Source organism: Hemicordylus capensis, chromosome 2, assembly GCF_027244095.1.
Source record: "Hemicordylus capensis ecotype Gifberg chromosome 2, rHemCap1.1.pri, whole genome shotgun sequence".
In the NCBI taxonomy this organism is placed as follows: domain Eukaryota; kingdom Metazoa; phylum Chordata; class Lepidosauria; order Squamata; family Cordylidae; genus Hemicordylus; species Hemicordylus capensis.
The window spans coordinates 256,254,176-256,275,350 of NC_069658.1; the positions used below are offsets into that span (position 1 = coordinate 256,254,176).

The window sequence follows — 21,175 nt, forward strand, 5'->3', positions numbered from 1 at the left end:
AGTTGCCAAGCATTAACCCGAACCTGCCGAATCTGACCCAAATCTTTGCTGATTTTTATAATAAACTTGCCTTTGTGACTGTCTTCATCACCTTATGTTCCCACCCCCACCCCAGACCATTTAGGAGGCCATGGAAGTTTAAAGCAGAAATCATTGCTTTCTCTCTATGATCCTGGTGGCGCAGTGGTAAAACTGCCGCCCTGTAACCAGAAGGTTACAAGTTCGATCCTGACCAGGGGCTCAAGGTTGACTCAGTCTTCCATCCTTCCGAGGTCGGTAAAATGAGTACCCAGAATGTTGGGGGCTATATGCTAAATCATTGTAAACCGCTTAGAGAGCTCTGGCTATAAAGCAGTATATAAATGTAAGTGCTATTGCTATGATGAAGAAAAATGCAGCCTCATGGAATCAGCTCAGACACAATGGGCTCAGGTTACATCGAACCTGTAGTCTCCATTGTTAAGGCATCTTCTAACAACATCTGCATATGTAAAATCTATGTTCTTATGATGACCAGTGTGAGTTTTGAAAAAAGCTGAATTACTGGCAATGGCCCCTCCACACATCGCAGGATAAGTGGTGGGGCATACCAGGAAGCTCAGTGTGTGTACTGGTCCCTGATAGCTCATAGGGGCTTTGGGGTATATCCAGCTGATATGCGGACTCACACCCTCCATTCTGGAGGAGAAGTGAACTAAGAACTACGTGTGTAAAAGCCCCAGGTGGCTTTGGAGATGTAGGGGAAAGAGGGTCTTCAAACCCACGTGCTCAGTTACAGCTCCACCCCTGGTTGCCACCCTGCCCTGGTGGATACTTCACCCTGTGCTCAGGGCACTCAGAAACTTGCTTCTTGTCTCCTTACTTCCTTGCCTCACAGGGCTCTCCTCCTGCTGGCTTTCCAATATCTCCAGGAAGCCCGAGTCAGGCCTCAAAAGCCTCTTCCAATCCTTACCACCTCAACCCCCCACCACCTCCAATATGGGCTTGCTCCAAATGATGCCTCCCATGTGTACCTGTCTCCAATCCCTTCCTTCCTTCCGCTTCACCTGGCCCTGGCCCTTCCCTTTTCATGCCTGGGGATCCCGGTAAAGTCATAGAAGCCCCTGTCATGTGGGTTTCCAAGGCATCTTGCCGAGAGCTCCTTTCTGTGACTAGACGCTTTTGTTTTGCCATCCATACATCTGTGATTGCCTGCATGCTTGGGACACCACACAATGCTCGAAAACATTATGTACAATTCCAAGTTTCCCTCTTTATATGGAACAGAGTAGGAGTCCACCACCGCAGCACCCAATTCTTTTGGACTCTTGGCTTCCCTCAACATTTGCATGAGTACAGGTGAAACACGAAAAATTAGAATATCGTGCAAAAGTTCATTAATTTCAGGAATGCAAATTAAAAGGTGAAACTGATATATGAGATAGACGCATTACATGCAAAGCAAGATAAGTCAAGCCTTAATTTGTTATAATTGTGATGATCATGGTGTACAGCTCATGAGAACCCCAAATCCACAATCCCAGAAAATTAGAATATTACATGAAACCAATAAAACAAGGATTGTAAATAGAACAATATCGGACCTCTGAAAAGTATAAGCATGCATATGTGTTCAGTACTTGGTTTGGGCCCCTTTTGCAGCAATTACTGCCTCAATGCGGCATGGCATGGATGCTATCAGCCTGTGGCACAGCTGAGGTGTTATGGAAGACCAGGATGCTTCAATAGCGGCCTTCAGCTCTTCTGCATTGTTTGGTCTCATGTCGCTCATCCTTCTCTTGGCAATGGCCCGTAGATTCTCTATGGGGTTCAGGTCAGGCAAGTTTGCTGGCCAATCAAGCACAGTAATCCCGTGGTCATTGAACCAGGTTTTGGTACTTTTGGCAGTGTGGACAGGTGCCAAGTCCTGCTGGGAAATGAAGTCAGCATCCCCATACAGCTCGTCTGCGGAAGGAAGCATGAAGTGCTCCAAAATCTCTTGATAGACGGCTGCGTTGACCCTGGACTTAATGAAGCACAGTGGACCAACACCAGCAGATGACATGGCTCCCCATATCAACACAGACTGTGGAAACTTCACACTGGACTTCAAGCATCTTGCATTGTGTGCCTCTCCATTCTTCCTTCAGACTCTTGGTCCTTGGTTTCCAAATGAGATGCAAAAGTTGTTCTCATCAGAAAAGAGGACTTTGAACCACTGAGCAACAGACCAGTTCTTTTTTTCTTGAGTCCAGGTAAGACGCTTCTGACGTTGTTTGTTGTTCAGGAGCAGCTTGACAAGAGGAATACGACATTTGAAGCCAATGTCCAGGATCCGTCTGTGTGTGGTGGCTCTTGATGCACTAACTCCAGCCTCAGTCCACTCCTTGTGAAAGTCCCCAACACTTTTGAATGGCCTTTTCCTGACAATCCTCTCCAGGCTGCGGTCATCCCTGCTGCTTGTGCACCTTTTTCTTCCACACTTTCCCCTTCCACATAACTTTCTATTAATGTGCTTTGATACAGCACTTTGGGAACATCCAACTTCTTTTGCAATTACCTTTTGAGGCTTTCCCTCCTTATGGAGGGTGTCAATGATGGTTTTCTGCACAACTGTCAAGTCAGCAGTCTTTCCCATGATTGTGATTCCTAATGAACCAGACTGAGAGACCATTTAAAGGCTCAGGAACCCTTTGCAGGTGTTATGGATTGATTAGCTGATTGGAGTGGGACACCTGGAGCCTAGACTGTTGAACCTTTTCACAATATTCTAATTTTCTGGGATTGTGGATTTGGGGTTCTCATGAGCTGATCATCACAATTATAACAAATTAAGGCTTGACTTATCTCGATTTGCATGTAATGCGTCAGTTTCACCTTTTAATTTGCATTACTGAAATTAATGAACTTTTGCACGATATTCTAATTTTTCGAGTTTCACCTGTACAGTGTTTAGCAATAAAACAAGATATTTGAAGGAAATGCTCCAAGACATACATGGGTTCCTCGTGAAACTATGAAGCTGTGGCAGGTGCCGTAATACAAGCATTTTAAATCAAAAATAAACTGTGCTTTTGGATGCTTGTTTATCATTCCATCTTCATTTATTTCAGCAGCCTGACATCCACTCAAGACATAAGCAGCTGGGCTAAATCTACCAAAGGCTTCATCCAGGACGTTAGGCCTTGAGGTTACTGACAGGCCGGGCTCACTTGCCATGAGCAGATTTTAGGTTTTAGATATTATATTCTATTTTAGCTTTTATAAGAGGATTACATTTATCTGTTGTGCAGCAGGAAAACTTCCATATGTCGCCAGCATATCTTAGTTTCGTGTTACATTTCTCAAAATCTTCTCTTCGAAATCCGACTATGTCTGTAGAAGGTAAAGAAAATAGCATCATCAAGACATCCTTTTAATTGGAAGATGTGAACTGGCGGGCGGGCGAGAGAGACAGAACTTAAATCAGGAGTAAATGATGCCTCAGAATTTAAATCAGGAGTAAATGTTGACCAAAAAATGTATGATCAGAGCTTAATTTGTGCCAGGTCTCAGCAAGTTTTTAATATGTCATTAAATGATTGTGGGAGCGAAACACCTTCCATTTCAGAAAAAGGTTAAGGTTGACTCATCAACCGGACTCAAACAAAAACTGGAAATAGTTATTTAAGATCCCTGTTTCACCTGCTGGATCATACAAATAATGAACATAACATAAACAACACATATAAAGATTTTTAAAAATCCAGCCGCTCATTGCCCGAATGGGCGGCATGGTTTGTTTACCTCAGCCCCCTGCATAAGAAGCATGAGGCTGGGGTGTGAGCCCATTGGCTCTTGGCTTGGAGAGGGAGGGGTTTCTGGCCTACAGATAGTGTCGGCTTTCTCCTGCCTCAGTCCATTCTCAGCAGACAGGTGAGTTATTCCCCAGGGACAGGGGTGGTCCATCCTCCAGAGTTCTGCACTGGGGGGATCTAGTGTTTAAATCTGGGCATGCTGAGCTACACTTAGTGTTTTCCAAAACTGACCAGAAGGGTCAGGGACATGTTATTAGTTTGAGCAGATCTGATAACCCTGTTTTGTGCCCCATGGGACCTTGGAGCAGTGTGTGGCCCTTCATGGGTCTGCCAGGGGGTGCCTGTTCGTTCATGAGGATGGATGGACATTCTGGCTGCGGAGGTATCCACAGCTCAGCTGTCATTGAATTCTTTTCGAATAGGTGCTGCCTTTGTGGCCTCTCTTTTGTGATATCTCAGAACAGCCATTCAGTGGCTTGGCTGATGGCATTCAAGCGGCTACCAGCGCTATGGGTGCTAGGTTTCCTGAGTGTAGTCACTAGTTTCATTCTTCTCCCTGCAGGACCATCGCTGCCGATGGAGCGGGCAAGGGTCTTCATCCTCGGGCACTCGATTGTCTTCTGGGCCCACAAGAAGGCGTGTAGGACTGAACCTGGAACACAACTAGGACTTGGGGAGTGAGCAGCAATCTCCTGGATCAGTTGGTGACGTATGTTATTTGCCCAATTTTTGTCAGTCCTGCTGGAGTTCTTGGAGGATAATCCACCTTTGGAAAGCTTTTTGGTTCACTTGGGGGATAATGATCTATTTAGCAGTCAGGGACATCCCTTATTCACAAGGCCCGGGCTGACATTGGTGTGGTACAATGCTGGCTTCCACATTTGATTGTGATTTGGTCTGACCTGTTTATACGCAGGGTGTGGAGCAGGGCCAGCAATCTGGGTAGGATTGACAGGGCTAGGAAAAAGATCAAAGCAGACTTGACCCATTTTGTGCATTCCTTTGTTGTGTGTGTGTGTGGGGGGGGTCTGGTGCACCTTGATATTGTTTCCCCCCTCTCCTGAATTATACAGAGGTGATAGGGTCCATCTTTTGGCTCAGGCCATCCAGATATTTTGGAGGACCTACAAAAGGGATTAGCTGCTGTGTTGTGTGGTTGGTGGGCAGTGCAGCGTGTTAAGCTAGGCTAACCCCCGCTGTGGCAGGTCCAGTGCCATGAAGGGCAGACCAAACGAGCGGCTGGATTTTTTTAGCATTTGAAATTAGATACATTTTTTAGCGTTTCAAATTAGATACATTTGTGTAACTTGACACATAGATTATGCCTTCTATGTTTCAAATTACTAGTCTCACAAATGTCATATTTGAAAGCAATAGACCTTTAAGACTTATAATGAGAGAACCCTTTTTCTGCAACTCATCCTAACAGTCCTCTCCCATTATTTTGGAAAGTAGAATTTTTGGATAATTATTGTATTAATTCTCGGTGATTAAAAGGAATAGCTGAAGCCACACAGAGCATCTGTGCGGTAGTTCACTTCCTTTTTGGGTTTAGTAGGGAGAATTTGTTTGGCTGGTCCTCCCACAGCTCTCTCACTCACTCTGTCCCCCCCACAACAGCTCTCTTGCTCGCTCTGTCTCTACCCCCTGTGCCTCTCTCACTCTGTATCTCCCCTGCATGCCTCTCTTGCTCGCTGTCTCTCAACTGCACGCCTCTCTCACTCGCGCTGTCTCCCCCCGCGCCTCTCTCGCTCACGATGTCTCCCCCCCCACTCCTCTCTCGCTCTGTCTCTCCCCCGGGCGCCTCGCTCGCTCGCTCTGTCTCTCCCCCGGGCGCCTCGCTCGCTCGCTCTGTCTCTCCCCCGGGCGCCTCGCTCGCTCGCTCTGTCTCTCCCCCGGGCGCCTCGCTCGCTCGCTCTGTCTCTCCCCCGCGTGCCTCTCTCGCTAGTGCTGTCTCTCCCCCGCGTGCCTCTCTCGCTAGTGCTGTCTCTCCCCCGCGTGCCTCTCTCCCTCGAGCTGTCTCTCCCCTGCGTGCCTCTCTCGCTCTCTCCCCTGGGTGCCTCTCTTGCTTGCTCTGTGTCCCCCCCGGCGCCTCTCTCGCTCGCTCTGTCTCTCTCCCCCCGCGCCTCTCTCGCTCGCTCTGTATCTCCCCCGGCGCACCTCTCTCGCTCGCTCTGTATCTCCCCCCACACCTCTATCGCTCGCTCTGTCTCTCCCCCCGCACCTCTCTCGCTCTGTCTCTCCTCCTGCACCTCTCTTGCTCTGTCATGTCCTACGCACCTCTCTCACTTGCTCTGTCTCTCTCCCCGGGCACCTCTCTCGCTTGCTCTGTCTCTCCCCCAGGCGCCTCTCTCTCTCTCTGTGTCTCTCCCCCCGCGCACCTCTCTCACTCTCTCTGTTTCTCCCCCTGCGCACCTCTCTTGCTCACTCTGTCTCTCCCCCCGCATGCCTCTCTTACTCACTCTGTCTCTCCCCTGCGCGCCTCTCTCGCTCGCTCTTTCTCTCAACCCGCACACCTCTCTCTCTTGCTCTGTCTCTCTCCCCCCATGTGCCTCTCTTGCTCGCTCTGTCTCTCCCCCCGCACGCCTCTCTTGCTCGCTTTGTCTCTCCCCCCCTGCCTCTCTCACTTGCTCTGTCTCCGCCCCCCCCCCATGCCTCTCTCCCTCACTAGAGTCTGTGGCCACCACCGGTCGCCAGGCTAGGCCCGCCAGCGCCGGCTGGCCAATTCTCCTCCTCCTGGGTGTGCCAGCCAATCAGGCACCTCCGGAGCCCAGCCAATCAGCTGGGCTGCCGGGACGCATTTTTCCTGGGCACACCTAGGAGAAATATAAATATAAAGGCGGTATAGAAATGTAAAAATAAATTTTAAAAAATAAATAAAATATAGATTATAAAAATTCTTGGTGGTTATGAAAAGACTTGGTGAATTATGAAAATGAACAGGTTTCAAAATAATACCATTATTCCTATATCCTGGCGAAGAGCCTGATACACAGAAGCCATTGTCAGAACCTTTGATTGGATTATGACCATAATAGCAAGTCAGCGTTTTAACTGAAAGAGAAAGAGAAAACATCAATAGAGCATACAAATTGAGAGTTGGAGCAGCACTGGCTTATGAGGAGCCACAGTGTTTTCTAGGCTAAGATCACCCATCACCATCCCTTTCCATATATTGGCAGTAAAGAAGCCTTCAGGAAGGGGAAACCAGAGGCTTTCCCAAACCACAGATTGATTGATTGATTGATTGATTTTCTATATTGCCTGATATAAAAATTTCTAGGTGGAGTACAAATTAAAACATAATATAAAATATAAAAATTTAAAATTCACAAAACCGATTTAAAAAGGATTTGGAGCCCGTGTACATTCGGGACCACATCTCCTGTCCAATTTCGACATACCCGGTGAGGTCATCTCAGGTGGGCCTTCTCAGAGTTCCGGGCCCCGGGGAGGTACGTGGGGCTCGGGCTCATGGGAGGGCCTTCTCTGTTGCATCCCCCTCCTTATGGAACACTCTGCCTTCTGAGATTGGTAATACCCCCTCTCTTCTGTCCTTTAAGAAGCTCCTGAAAACCAGGCTTTGCCAGGCTTTTAGTTTTTATCGTGTGAGTGTGTGTGGGGCAGGTCTTTTTCTTTTTCCCTTTTCTTTCTTCCTCCCCCCTTTCAGCACTTCTTCTCTTGTCTTTGTTATTTTAATTTATGTAAACCGCCTCGAGTCTAAGGAAGTCAAGTGGTCAATAAATTTGCTAAATAAATAAATAAATAATCACAATAAATAAAAACACACTAGCCGACCGCGCACAGACATCTGTGCACTCTTTGGGGAGGGTGGTTACCTTCCCCCACCTTCTGCCCCAGTCTCTACTTTCAGGCCCAGACACCTCTCCTCCCCACTGCCACTTCTGTCCCCACCCACTTTCTTTCCCCCTCCTGGGCCTTGACTCTGCAGCCAGGCCAGACCCGCCACCTCTGGCCTCCACGGCCGGGCCGCCGTGGCAGCAACCAATCCTCCTGGGTGCGCCTCAGCCAATCAGGCATGTTCGCCGCCCAGTCAATCAGCTGGGCTATGGGATGCACATTCCAAGGCACACCCAGGAGAATTGATATAATAGATTAAAATTTCGATTTCTGTTATAAGCCTGGGAAAACAGGTATGTCTTCAGGGTCCTCCTAAAAGCAAACAGAGAAGGAGATCCTCTTATTTCAGCAGGGAGTGCATTCCAAACCCTGTAGCAGTCACAGAGAAGGCTCAGTCCTGAGTTGCCACCAAATGAGTTGACGGCAACCATAACCAGACCTCTCCAGAAGATTGTAATAGGCGACAGGGTTCACGACAGACATGGAGCTCTCTTAAGTAACCTGGACCAAAGCCATTAAGGGCTTGATAGGTAATTACCGGTACTTGGTTTTTCCTTCAGAAACATATCGGCAGTCAGTGCAATTCTTTCAAAACCAGTGTGATATGGTCCCTTCGGGTGAACCTAGACACCAATCTGGCTGCCACATTCTGTACTAATTGTAATTTCCGAACTACGTAAAAAGGCAGTCCCAAGTAGAGTGCATTACAGTACTCAAGCCTAGCATATGTACCACCATTTTAAGTTCATTTGTCTCCAGAAATGGATGTATCTAGCATATCAGCCGAATCTGATAAAAAGTGCTCCTGGACATGGCCTCAACATGAGAAACCAAGGAGAGTTTGGGATCCAGGAGCACTCTCAAACTGCGAACCTGATCTTTAGGGGGAGTGTAACTCTATCCAGAACAGGCAGATCTAAGCCATCTCTCGGATCCCAAACCCCTACAGACAGTACCTTCGTCTTGTTTGGATTCAACTTCAACCTGTTATCCCTCACACAGCCCAATATCACCTCCAGGCAGGCACTTGGGGGGGGTCATGCCATTTCCTGATGAAATGGTACAGAGAAATAGATCTGGGTGTCATCAACAGATTGGTAGCATCCCAGACCAAACTTCCTAATGATCTCTCCCAAAGGTTTCATGTAGATGTTAAAAAGCATTGGAGACAGTATGGAGCCTTCTGGAACCACACACTTTAGCTCTCACTTCTGGAACCACACACTTTAGCTCTTTTCAGAGCAACAGTCTCCAGGTGACACCATCTGAAATCTGCCAGAGAGGTAGGAATGGAACCACTGTAAAACAATGCCACCCAATCCCACCTCCTTCAAGCAACCCAGCAATGGTATTGAATAGGGATGTGCAAAACAATTTGTACCCGAATCTGGCCAATTCTGGTGATTTGTAGACAAAACAAATTATCCCTATCCTCAATTGTCCAGATTTGGGTACAAAACAAATCACCCCAGATTCAGACCCCAAAATTTCAGACATCCAGACCTCCATTTTGTGGCCAAAGTGGTTTGGGTGGTAGTGCCCAATGGGTGGAAGCTATCACCCAAATTTAAAAGAAATTGAGCAAAGGGGAGGTTTTTTTTCAGAATTTCTGAAGTTGGTGTGTCTTTAAGCTTTTCCCCATAGGGAATAAAGGGGATTTCAGCAACCTTATAGCTCCACGTGGGGGCACCAGGGTGGCCCAGAGTGGGTTGTGGTGGGTGGTAGTGCCAAATGGGTGCAAGGAAGTACCCCCAGATTTCAAAGAAATTGGGCAAAGGAGTGATTTTTAAAGTATTTTTGAAGTTGGCATGTCTTTGGTGTAGATTTGGGGCAGAAAAGGGATTTGGGGGGCAAAAGAGTGGCTCAAATGGTAGTGCCCGAATGAATGCCTGATACCACCCTGATTTCAAATAAATTGGTGAAAGGGGTGATTTTTAAAATAAATTTTGAATTTTGCGCTTCTTTAAGCTTTCCCCCCTAAAGAATAATGGACATTTCAGCAGTCGCATAACTCAATTTGGGGGGTACCAGTAGGGATGTGCACAAAACTGGTTCGTCCGGTTCGGTTCGGATCCGAACCGGGTCCGAACCAGGAGGGGGTGGTTTGGTTTTGGTTTTGTCTGAACTACCCCCTGGTTCGGTTCGGATCTGAACTGGTTCGGATCTCAAAAATTCGCTAGGATGGTAGCTGGCACCCAGGGGTACCTGTCACCCAAACCCCAAAGCAATCGGACACTTGTACAATTTTTTATGAATTTTTGAAAAATATTTTTTTTCTCATAGGATATAATGGGACTTGAACCAGACCATTATTTCTTATTGTGGAGCACCCATGGGTGCCAACAACCATGCAAACCCTGAAGCAATCAGACACCCCTATGATTTTTTATGAATATTTGAAATATTTTTAAATTATTTTTCTCATAGAGTATAATGGGACCCGAACCAGTCCATATCCCCTATTGTGGAGCACCTAGGGGCACAAAAGTGGGGTGAGTGGTAGACAGGCAGGGGTGCCTACCACCCAAAAAATCCCAAGGCAATTAGACACTCCTCTGATTATTGGTGAATTGTTAAATTATTTTTTAATTCCTCATAGAGAATAATGAGGATTGCAGCAAATGTATAGCTTCACGTCGGGGGGAAAGGGGTGTCGTAGAGTGGAGTGTGGTGGGTGGTAGTTCCTAGGGTGGGCAAGGAAGCTACCTGAATTATTTGAAAGGTGATTTTTGGTTAATTGTTGAAGTTTACGCGTCTTTAAGGTTTTTCCTCATAATAAGTTATAATGGAGCTTTCATCAGCCTCATAAGTGCACTTGGGGGGTGCTGGGGTGCCCCAGAGCGAGTGGTGGCGTAGTGTACAGGGTTCTCTTTGTTTCTGAGGTATTGAGTGTGGATTCTATGATAGCATATTAGAGTGGATTCATGGTGTCTCATTGAAAATCTCATTTCCTATCATAGAATCCACACTCAATACCTCAGAAACAAGAGAACCCCGTACCCCATGGGTTAGAAACCCATGGGGGTAGTTGGCACCCTATGTGCACTACACCACCACTCGCTCTGGGCCACCCCAGCATCCCCCAAATGCACTTATGGGGCTGCTGAAAGCTCCATTATAACTTATTATGAGGAAAAACCTTAAAGACGCGTAAACTTCAACAATTAACCAAAAATCAGCCCTCGGCCCAAATCCTTTGAAAAAATTCAGGTAGCTTCCCTGCCCCTACCCGGCACTACCACCAACCCCACACCGCTCTAGGCTACCCCTTTCCCCCCCGACATGAAGCTATACATTTGCTGACACCTCCATGCTTCTTTATGGAGAAAAAGACGCGTAAACTTTAAAAATCACTTAAAAATCACCCCTTTGCCCAATTCCTTTCAAATAATTCTGATAGCTTCCTTGCCCACCCTAGGAACTACCACCCACCACACTCCACTCTACAACACCCCTTTCCCGCTGACGTGCATGCAGGCAATGGGGAACTTCTGACTGCCACACCTGAAGTTCCTGCTGTGGCAAGTTCATATTAAAAATGATCCCCAGAATCTCAAACGCCTTCAACGGGAAAATACAGCTACTTTTTTTTTTTGCCATACACATGCAATGTTGTAGCACTATAACACAAGGATAAAATCTTTCCTACACCACATCCTCTGAAATAAATTGCAAAATCTTCTGTGATAAGCCATACCCTGCCTGTGACAGGAACACAGGTAGCTGCCATATACTGAGTCAGACCATTGGTCCATCCAGCTCAGTTCTGTCTACACAGACTCGTAGTGGCTTCTCCGAGGAGCACCTGCATGCTTGCATTCAGAAGGTCCCAGGTTCACTCCCTATCATCACTAGATAGGGCTGAGAGAGACTCCTGCCTGCAACCTTGGAGAAGCCACGTATATGGCAGCTACCTTTGTGCCTATCACAGGCAGGATATGGCTCATCACAGAAGCTTTTGCAACTTAGTTATTTTAGAGTATATGGTGTAGAATTCATTGAATGAAAAGAAGAAGCTGGGATTTAAAACTGAAAGCGGGAAAACACTATCTTGCAAAATCCCTGAAACAGTATGAATATATATTTTTAATTTCTCTCCCATCCTTCCTCCAGGGGTCTTGGGATATTTTATGTTTATCTCCATCCTATTTTATCCTATCTCACGCTAGGCCATTTTATCCTTACGTCTGGCTAGGCTATTTAATACTTGTCTCGTGCTATGCTAAGATAGAGCAAGTGGCCCAAAGTCACCCAGGCACTTTCCAGATTAAGCCCTACAGTGTCACTACGGATCTGCTAAGTGTGCTTCCGTACTTACTGTTTTGTGATACCGCAGTCCCTACACTGACAGCAAACTGCCGTTCACATTTCCAATGCCTTCTTTCAGATTTTATCTTTGTGTTATAGTGCTACAACATTGCATGTGTATGGCCCAAAAAAAAGTAGCTGTATTTTCCTGTTGAAGGAGTTTGAGATTCTGGGGATCATTTTTAATATGATCCTGCCGGAGGGTGGTTTGAGCAAAACCAAAACTGAACCACCCCATCCTCATTTGAACCCAGTTCAAATTCGAACTTGGCAAACCAGTTTTATGCACATCCCTACTTTTGTACATAGTTTGGAAACTTCAGTTAGTCCAAAATGTGGATTGGTCTCTGGGGTATCCTACATTATACCTATTCTTATACAGGTGCACTGGCTGCTATTATGGTTCGGGGGAAATTACAAAGTGCTGGTTATTACCTTTAAAGCACTGAACAGCTTAGGTCTGGGTTACCTGAGAGAGCACTTTCTCTAGAATGTTCCCACTGCTCATTAAGATCATCTGGAGGGATCCATCTTTGGGTGCCAGTGGTTCAACAGGTGGCAACCTGGAATCGAGCCTTCTCAGTTGTCACCGCTAGGTTGAGCTGTATGTAATGCAGCTCTTATCATCGGCATGATAAGAGTATTTTGCTTGGAGACAAAGGCCTTAAAGACCCATCTTTTCAGCCTGACTTTTAATGATCTTATTTTTAATCTATTTTAAATGTGTGTTTTAAATTAAATTGTTTTATTATGTGTTTTTGATTTTAATGTAAACTGCCGTGAGCCACTTTAGAAAGGGTGGTATAAAAATTGATTGATTGATTGATTGATTGATTGATTGATGGTTCAGTTAAAGATTACACTAATTTGATTTGTTTGCAGACAAATTCAGAGCACTGTTTTTCACCTCCTTCCATACAGAACCTGCACAATAATGTTAATAATTGGGCTCTGCATGTCAGAGAAATTGGAATTCTATTCTGGGATTCCCACCTGCCACCATCAAGAGGCAGGCACCCGCAGGGCAACTGCCTCAGGTAGTGTGGTGGGGTTGGGGATCCTTTCAAAGCCATCCCAGCCCTGGTACAGGGAAAGCTGGGTGATGCCAATGAATCTCGAGAGCATACAGGGAGCAGAAGGCAAGTGATGATGGGAGTCCAGGAACACACCTGGAGCAACTGGAAAGCGTAGGGAAGTCTGGAGCAGGTACTTCCTCCGAGGGTTTCTCCCATAAGAGGGGAAAAGCCTTCCTATGGGAGGAACTACATCCCCCAGACATCCCTGCACTTCCCAGCTGCCCCACTTGCACTCAGTTAAAGCTCCAGCCCTGGTTGTCACCCAGGTGTTTGCTTCACTGCTGTGCTCAGGGCACCCAAATACCAACTCATTCCCATTTGTTACCTCACAGGGATCTCCTCTTGCTGGCTCCCCAATATCTCCCGGAAGTACAAGTAGGGTTTCAAAAGCCTCTTCCAACCCTCACCACCACTGCCACCTCCACCTTCTCCTTCAAGTTTCCCCCCCTTTATATGGAAGGAACATAGTGGGAGTCCATCCTCCACCCCAGCACCCAATTCCGAATATTTACTGTCTTTCGGATGCTTGTTTATCATTTCATCTTAATTTAATTGAGCAGCCTGACACCTATTCAAGTCATAAGCAGTTGGGCTAAAGCTGCCAAAGGCTTCATCTAAGAAGATAGGTCTTGAGGTTAACAACAGGCAGGGCTCTCTTACCATTAGCAGGCTCCAAATATCTTGCACCATGATTACATGCATCTGTATTGCAGCAGCTGTACTCATAATACGAAGTAGTTATTGCTTTTGTGTTACATACCTCAAAAAAATCTCTTATACCTGGGGCTAGGGTTCTGTAGTCTGTAGAAGGTAAAGAAAACAGTATCACCAAGAAGTCCTTTTAACTGGAAGATGCATAGTGTGAAAGTGCTGAGCAGCGCTTATTTTAGGGGGGAAAGACAAAAGTTGAATCAGGAGTAAATGATGCTTCAAATCAAATTTTAAATGTTCACCAAAAAAGTGTGACTAGGCATTAATTTGTGCCAGGTCTCTGCACTGGACAATGTTTTTTTTAATATGTCAATAAAATAGTATGGCCTGGGATCAAAAAGCCTTCTATTTTAGAAAAGAGTTAATGTTGAACTACTGGAAATAGTTACTTCAGACCTCCGCTTTATCTTCTGCATCACATAAACAATTAACAATAAAATAAACATGAACAATATATAGAAACATTAATTAAAAATACTTTGACAGGTTGCTTTACCATATTCTCTGAAGCTCCAAACAGTTTACTATGTTAACTGAAGTTCCAAAATGCTTGGAATATGTTGGGTGTTTAGGGCCACGGACTTAAGAGATGTGTAATTCAGGCAACATGGATATGCTATGCTATCCTTTGATGTGGTTAGTTTCAGCTTCAGCATCACCTTGAAGTTGGATTGTTGCCACAGAGTCAGCAGCAGACCTAGATTTGTCTGTTCACTGGAACAGACACAGGGACTGATGTACTGTGCAACAGTGCGTACATGTCACAATGTAGCATTCACACAGTTGTGCAATACTGCAGTTGTACTAAATGCATAATTGCCCCGTACCCTAATAATGATAGGACACACAAGAGTAGGAGAAACTATGGCCACATTTGACTAACTTAACTAACAGAGATCTGTGGCAACAGGGCAAGAAATTGTAACATAGAACTAGAGTGTGGGCAGCTACTCCCCCAAAGGAGAGAGTGGCCTCCTTTCTCACTGAGAGAATAGAGGTGAGTGGGTGGGACCCTGGATCCTGGTGTGAGTGGAGCTGTTAAGCAAGCAGAGTTGACTTATACAGTGGCTTCCGATTGGGCACACAAGATCACATGCCAACCAGACAACAGGATGTGCATGTCCAAGATCACTTGCACAATTGACAGCCTTTGGAAATAATGGCTGTCAATTGTGCAACTACATTATTGCAATTTTTGTGTTTAGCTCAACAGTACTCTTGCACAACTGCAGGAACAGTATGTTGCCAGACATAGCATTGCATAGTATGAGAGAGCCAGCATGGTGTAGTGGTTAGAGTGCTGGACTAGGACTGGGGAGACCCGAGTTCAAATCCCAATTCAGCCATGAAACTAGTTGGGTGACTCTGGGCCAGCCACTTCTCTCTCAGCCTAACCTACTTCACAGGGTTGTTTTGAAAATGAAACTCAAGTATGTCGTACACCGCTCTGGGCTCCTTGGAGGAAGAGCGGGATATAAATGTAATAATAATAATAATTATTATTATTATTATTATATGTCAGCCACGGACTCTATGCAACTGAAACTACCATTCCACATCACAAGTACCCAAAAAGCAACCAAAGAAAGAGTTAGAAAAGGGCCTTGGAGGTCCAAGTCCTTGCTCAGTGGAGTACAGCCCCAGGTAAAGCATTTTAAAGCATCATGCCTTTTTGCTAACTGAAAGAATGGACAGAATGAAGGCTAACATTGCACTGGTGACAGGACTGTGTTGTGCATGGATGGAGCATGATGTTGTGCACTGTTGAACATGCAACAACAATAGTAGCATTGTGGCACTTGCACAACACCAGTATTTGTGCAAGAGTCAACTCTTGTGCAAAACACCTGAGTTTGTAGAAGTGAGATCAAAGAGATAAAAATGGCTAAATGGTCAAAGAGATCGAATGGTCAAAAGGTAGATAGCACACACCAGGTAAGAGATTCAGCATATAGGTGCTCATATGCCTTTAAGCCTCAGAGAAGCCTCTGAGCCAAGATGGGTGAGTTGGATGGCTTGGTTGCTATTGAAAACATTACTATTGTGGGCATAAGGGAAACATGGTAGAATAGTGAGAACCAGTGGGAAAAAGTTATTTCTGGATACAGACTCTTTAGGAAGGACTGGGAGGGGCGAATTGGGGCTGGAGTAGAACTGTATGTTAAAGAAGGGATAGAATCTCACAAGCTAAAAAACCTAGGAACATCCTCCACAGAAACTCTTCAGATATCGCCCTCTAGATCAAAATGCCCTCCAGATCAAAACATTGACAGTGACTGGGAGTTGCAGAAGAAAATCAAGGAGGTGTCAAAGAGAGACAATGCAGTAAGAATGGGTGAATTCAATTACCCACATATTGATTGATTGATTAAGTGCCGTGAAGTCTATGTCGACTCTTAGCAACAACATAGATAGATTCTCTCCAGGATGATCTCTCTTCAACTTTGCCTTTAAGGTCTCTCAGTGGTGCATTCATTGCTTTTGTATTCGAGTCCATCCACCTTGATGCTGGTCGTCCTCTTCTTCTCTTGCCTTCAACTTTCCTCAGCATTATAGACTTCTCAAGGGAGCTGGGTCTTCGCAAAAATGTATCCCAAGTATGATAGTTTGAGCCTGGTGATTTGTGCCTCGAGTAAAAATTCTGGATTGTTTTTTTCTATGATCCATTTGTTTGTTTTCCTGGCTGTCCATGATATCCTCAAAAGTCTTCTCCAGCACCAAAGTTCAAAAGTGCCAATGCTTTTTCTATCTTGCTTCTTCGATGTCCAGCTTTCCCATCCATAGAGTGTCACAGGGAAAACCACTGTCTGAACTATGCTAATCTTTGTAGGTATAGACATGTCATGGCATCTAAACATCCTTTCCAAGGATATTGCCTTCACTGCAACCCTACCAAGTGCTAGTCTGCAGTGTATTTCTTGATTGCTGGATCCTTTACTGTTGACTGCCAATCCTAAAAGGCAGAAACGACCCACCACTTGAATGTCTTCATTGTCAATTCTGAGGCTGGTTGCTGTACCCGTTGTCATTAGTTTAGTCTTCTTTACATTTAGTTGTACTACCATTTTTCACTGTGCTCCTTGACTTTCATTACTAGAGCTTGCAGATCATCCGCATTCTCAGCTATCAGAGTGATGTCATCAGCATAGCGCAGGTTATTGATGTTTCTTCCTCCAACTTTAAAACCACGCTCACCTTCTTCCAATCCAGCTTCTCTCAGTATATGTTCAGCATATAAATTGAAAAAGAATGAGAAAGTATACAGCCTTGTCTTACTCCTTTGCTGATATGGAACCAGTTTATTTCACCAGGTTCTGTCTGGACTGTGGCTTCCTGTCCTGTGTATAGGTTTCTCATGAAAACAATGAGATGTTCTAGGATGCCCATTCTCCTAAGGATATTCCACAACTTGATATAGTCGATGCAATAGAAGGCTTTTTTGTAATCAATAATGCACATATTGACTTCTTTCTGGTATTCTTCGGCTTCCTCAATTATCCAGCGTGCATCAGCAATGATGTTCCGTGGCCTTTTCTGAAACCAGCTCGAACATCCAGCATTTCCCTTTCCACATAGGGCTCTAATCTGTGTTGGATGATCCTTAGCATTAATTTGCTAGCATGTGAAATTAAGGATATTGTGCGATGGTTTGTGCAATCGGTTAAGTCTCCTTTCTTTGGTATGGCTATGTAGACTGACCTCTTCCAGTCTGTTGGCCACTGTGTCGTTCTCCAAATTTGTTGGCATAGTTTGGTTAGAGCCTTGACTGATTCTTCTTCTGTTGCCTGCCATATTTCTATAGCTATTCCATCTATTCCTGTAGCCTTCCAACTCGAAGTGCTTCCAACCGGAGTGCTGATCTAACTTCATCTTCCCTTCTCATACTAGAGGTTCTTGCAAGTAGGGAATATCTTCTAGAGTCTCTTGGATGTTGATGTCCCTGATGTACAGATTTTCAGTATACTCCTTACATCTCTGTTTGATCTTCTCTCAAGCAGTTACTATCTGTCCTTTGGCATTCCTTAACATCTCTATTTGAGGTTGAAACATCCCTCTGAGTTCAGCAATCCTTTGGAAAACTTTCCTTGTTTTTCTGTGCCTATTTCCATCCTCTCTAATAAAACGCTTGGTGTCCGTCCATGGACGGACACCAAGCGTGTGTCCGTGCCTCCCTACCCTGTTCTGGGCATGCACGAAGCAGGGCAAGGGAGACACGATCGCCGGCACCCGGCAGCCATCTTGGGCGGCCAGAAGCGGCCGCCCTGAAGAAGCCGGAGAAGCGGTGGCGGGGGAGAGGAGCCGCTGCCTCGGCCGAAGGAGACGGAGGCCGGGGGCGGAGCGGAGGCCATGTAACTTAAAAAAAAAATTGCTCCCGTGGCCGACGCCGCCGACCGCCCACCCTCCCTCCCAGCTGCCGAGTCCCCCTTACCCTGGTCGACTGATGTCGGCCGTAGGCAGCCGTCAATTTAAGAGGCAGAGAGGAGCTCGCAAGCAGAGCTCCTCTCTGTGCAAAGCCTCTTGCCGAACTGCCACTTTGGGTGCTTGCGTCCCTTGCGCCCAAAGCGGCAGTTCGGCAAGAGGCTTTGCACAGAGAGGAGCTCTACTTCCGAGCTCCTCTCTGCCTCTTAAATTGACGGCTGCCTACGGCCGACAGCAGTCGGCCAGGGTAAGGGGGACTCGGCAGCTGGGAGGGAGGGTGGGCGGTCGGCGGCGTCGGCCACGGGAGCAATTTTTTTTTTAAGTTACATGGCCTCCGCTCCGCCCCCGGTCCCGGCCTCCGTCTCCCCAGCCTGGCGGGGGCAAGTGCCTGGGCCGATTTGGCCCTTAAAGGTAGGGGGGCGGACGGCGGAGGGAGGGGGAATGGCGGCGGGTGGCCAGGAGCCCCGTTACTAGCACCCGTTATTCAACGGGCCAACATTCACTTGTAAGAATATAAGAACATAAGAACAGCCCTGCTGGAACAGGCCCAAGGCCAATCTAGTCCAGCATCCTGTTTCACACAGTGTCCCACCAGATGCCGCTGGAAGCCACAGGCAGGAGTTGAGGGCATGCCCTCCCTTCTGCTGTTACTTCCCTGCAACTAGCACTCAGAGGCATCCTGCCTTTGAGGCTGGAGATGGCCTCTAGACCTCTAACTAGGAGCTGATGATAGACCTCTCCTCCATGTAGTCTTCCAAACCACTCTTAAAGCCATTCAGGTTGGTGGCTGTCACCACATCTTGTGGCAGAGAATTCCACAAGACGATTATGCGTTCTGTGAAAAAGTAATTTGGTTTGTTGGTCCTAAATTTCCTGGCAATCAATTTCATGGGATGACCCCTGGTTCTAGTGTTATGGGAGAGGGAAAAGAATTTCTCTCTAACCACTTTCTCCACACCTCTATCATGTCTCCCCGCAGTAGCCTTTTTTCTAAACAAAAAAAGCCCCAGGTGTTGTAGCCTTGCCTCATAAGAAAGGTGCTCTAGGCCCCTGGTCATCTTGGTTGCACTCTTCTGCACCTTTTCCAGTTCTACAATGTCCTTATTTAGATGTGGTGACCAGAATTGTACGCAGTACTCCAGGTGTGGCCGCACCATAGTTTTGTATAAGGGCATTATAGTATTAGCCATTTTGTTTTCTATCCCCTTCCTAGTGATCCCTAGCATGGAAATGGCCTTTTTCACAGTTGCTGCACATTAAGTCGACACTTTCAACGAGCTCTCCACCATGACACCAAGATCCCTCTCCTGTTCAGTCACTGACAGATCAGTTCTCATCAGCGTATACTTTATATTGGGGTTTTTCGTTCCAATGTGCTTCACTTTACACTTGCCAATATTGAACTACATTTGCCACTTCCTCGCCCACTCACCCAGTTTGGAGAGATCCTTTTGGAGCTCCTCACAATCCATTTTGGATTTCACTACCCGAAAGAGTTTGGTATCATTTGTAAATTTGGCCACCTCGCTGCTTACCCCTGCTTCTAGATCATTTATGAATAAATTAAAAAGCTGCAGTCCCAGTACTGATCCCTGAGGGACCCCACTTCTTACTTCTCTCCATTGTGAAAACACCATTTATACCTACTCTCTGTTTCCTGTCTTTCAACCAGTTAGCAATCCGCACATGTACTTGTCCCCTTATTCCATGACTGCTAAGTTTTCTCAGGAGTCTTTGATGAGGAACTTTGTCAAAAGCTTTTTGGAAGTCCAGGTAGACTATGTCAACTGGATCACCATGATCCACACACTTGTTGATACTTGCAAAGAAGTCCAAAAGGTTGGTGAGGCAAGATTTCTCTTTGCAGAAGCCATGCTGGTTCTATCCCAGCAGGGCCTGTTCTTCTATTTGCTTTACAATTTTATCCTTGAGGATGCTTTCCATCAATTTGCCTGGAATGGACGTTAAGCTAACCAGCCAGTAATTTCCTGGATCACCCCGGATCCCTTTTGTAAAATTGGTGTTACATTTGCTACTTTACAGTCCTCTGGTACAGAGCCCGATTTCACGGATAAGTTATATATTTTAGTAAAGAGGTCAACAATTTCACATTTGAGTTCTTTGAGGACTCTTGGATGGATGCCATCCGGCCCTGGTGATTTGTTAGCTTTCAGTTTTTCCAGACAGTTTACAACATCATCCCTTGTCACTTCTATCTGACTCAGCTCTCTAGCCTCCATCCCTAAAAAGCCTGGTTCAGGAACAGGTATATGCTCAGTATCCTCTGCCATGAAAACGGATGCAAAGCTTCTCTGCAACCTCCGTATCCTCCTTCATAATCCCTTTCACTCCCTCATTGTCTAATGGCACAACCGCCTCCCTGGCATTTAGCTTCTCTGCAACCTCCATACCCTCCTTCATAATCCCTTTCACTCCCTCATTGTCTATTGGCCCAACCGCCTCCCTGGCAGGTGTCCTGCTTCTGATGTATTTGAAGAAGTTTTTGTTATTCCCCTTGATACTTTTGGCTAAATGTTCCTCAAGCTCTCTTTTTGCCTCCCTTATTGTCACCTTGCTTTTCTTTTGCCAGAATTTGTGTTCCTTTCTGTTCTCTTCATTTGGACAGGCCTTCCAATTTCAGAAGGAAGTCTTCTTCCCTTTTATGGCTTCCTTGATGGTACCTGTTAGCCATGCTGGCATCCTCCTGAACTTAGTGGTACCTTTCCTCCTTTACACATGTCCATGTAGTATTGCTCGTCTCTTCTAACAGTTTTCTGAAATTCCCCATTAAGTTCCTTCCTTAGGTCTTTATCTTTCTTGACTTTGGCTTCTCTCCTGTACTGGGCAATTTCCACCGTCTGTTCTGACATCCATTTTGCTTTCTTCTGTTTCTTGGTCTTTTGTAGTCTCCTTTCACATTTATCCTTAACAACTTCATTGATTTCATTCCACAGTTCCTCTGTTTCCTTATCAATGAGATTCAGAACTTCAAAGCGGTTCCTTCCTGATGTTCTCCTTGGTGGG

At 46.0% G+C, this 21,175-nt stretch overlaps 1 protein-coding gene across 21 annotated transcripts in view; it reads right to left on the reverse strand.

Moving 5' to 3' along the window:
- Window positions 1-3,061: 3,061 nt before the first annotated feature.
- The window catches only part of LOC128344935 (uncharacterized), an 83,877-nt gene continuing 65,763 nt past the window's right edge, over window positions 3,062-21,175 (reverse strand). For 20 of the 21 annotated variants that reach the window (XR_008316131.1, XM_053296045.1, XM_053296044.1 and 17 more), the window contains 3 exons: window positions 13,682-13,822; window positions 6,735-6,830; window positions 3,062-3,354 (listed from right to left, as the gene is read on the reverse strand). Coding sequence is in view for 19 of the 21 variants with exons in the window: in XM_053296045.1 (XP_053152020.1) it covers window positions 3,215-3,354; window positions 6,735-6,830; window positions 13,682-13,822 (377 nt within the window). In the remaining 2 variants the exon portion in view is untranslated. The remainder of the gene's footprint in view (window positions 3,355-6,734; window positions 6,831-13,681; window positions 13,823-21,175) is intronic. The other variant, XR_008316130.1, reaches the window with a different exon arrangement.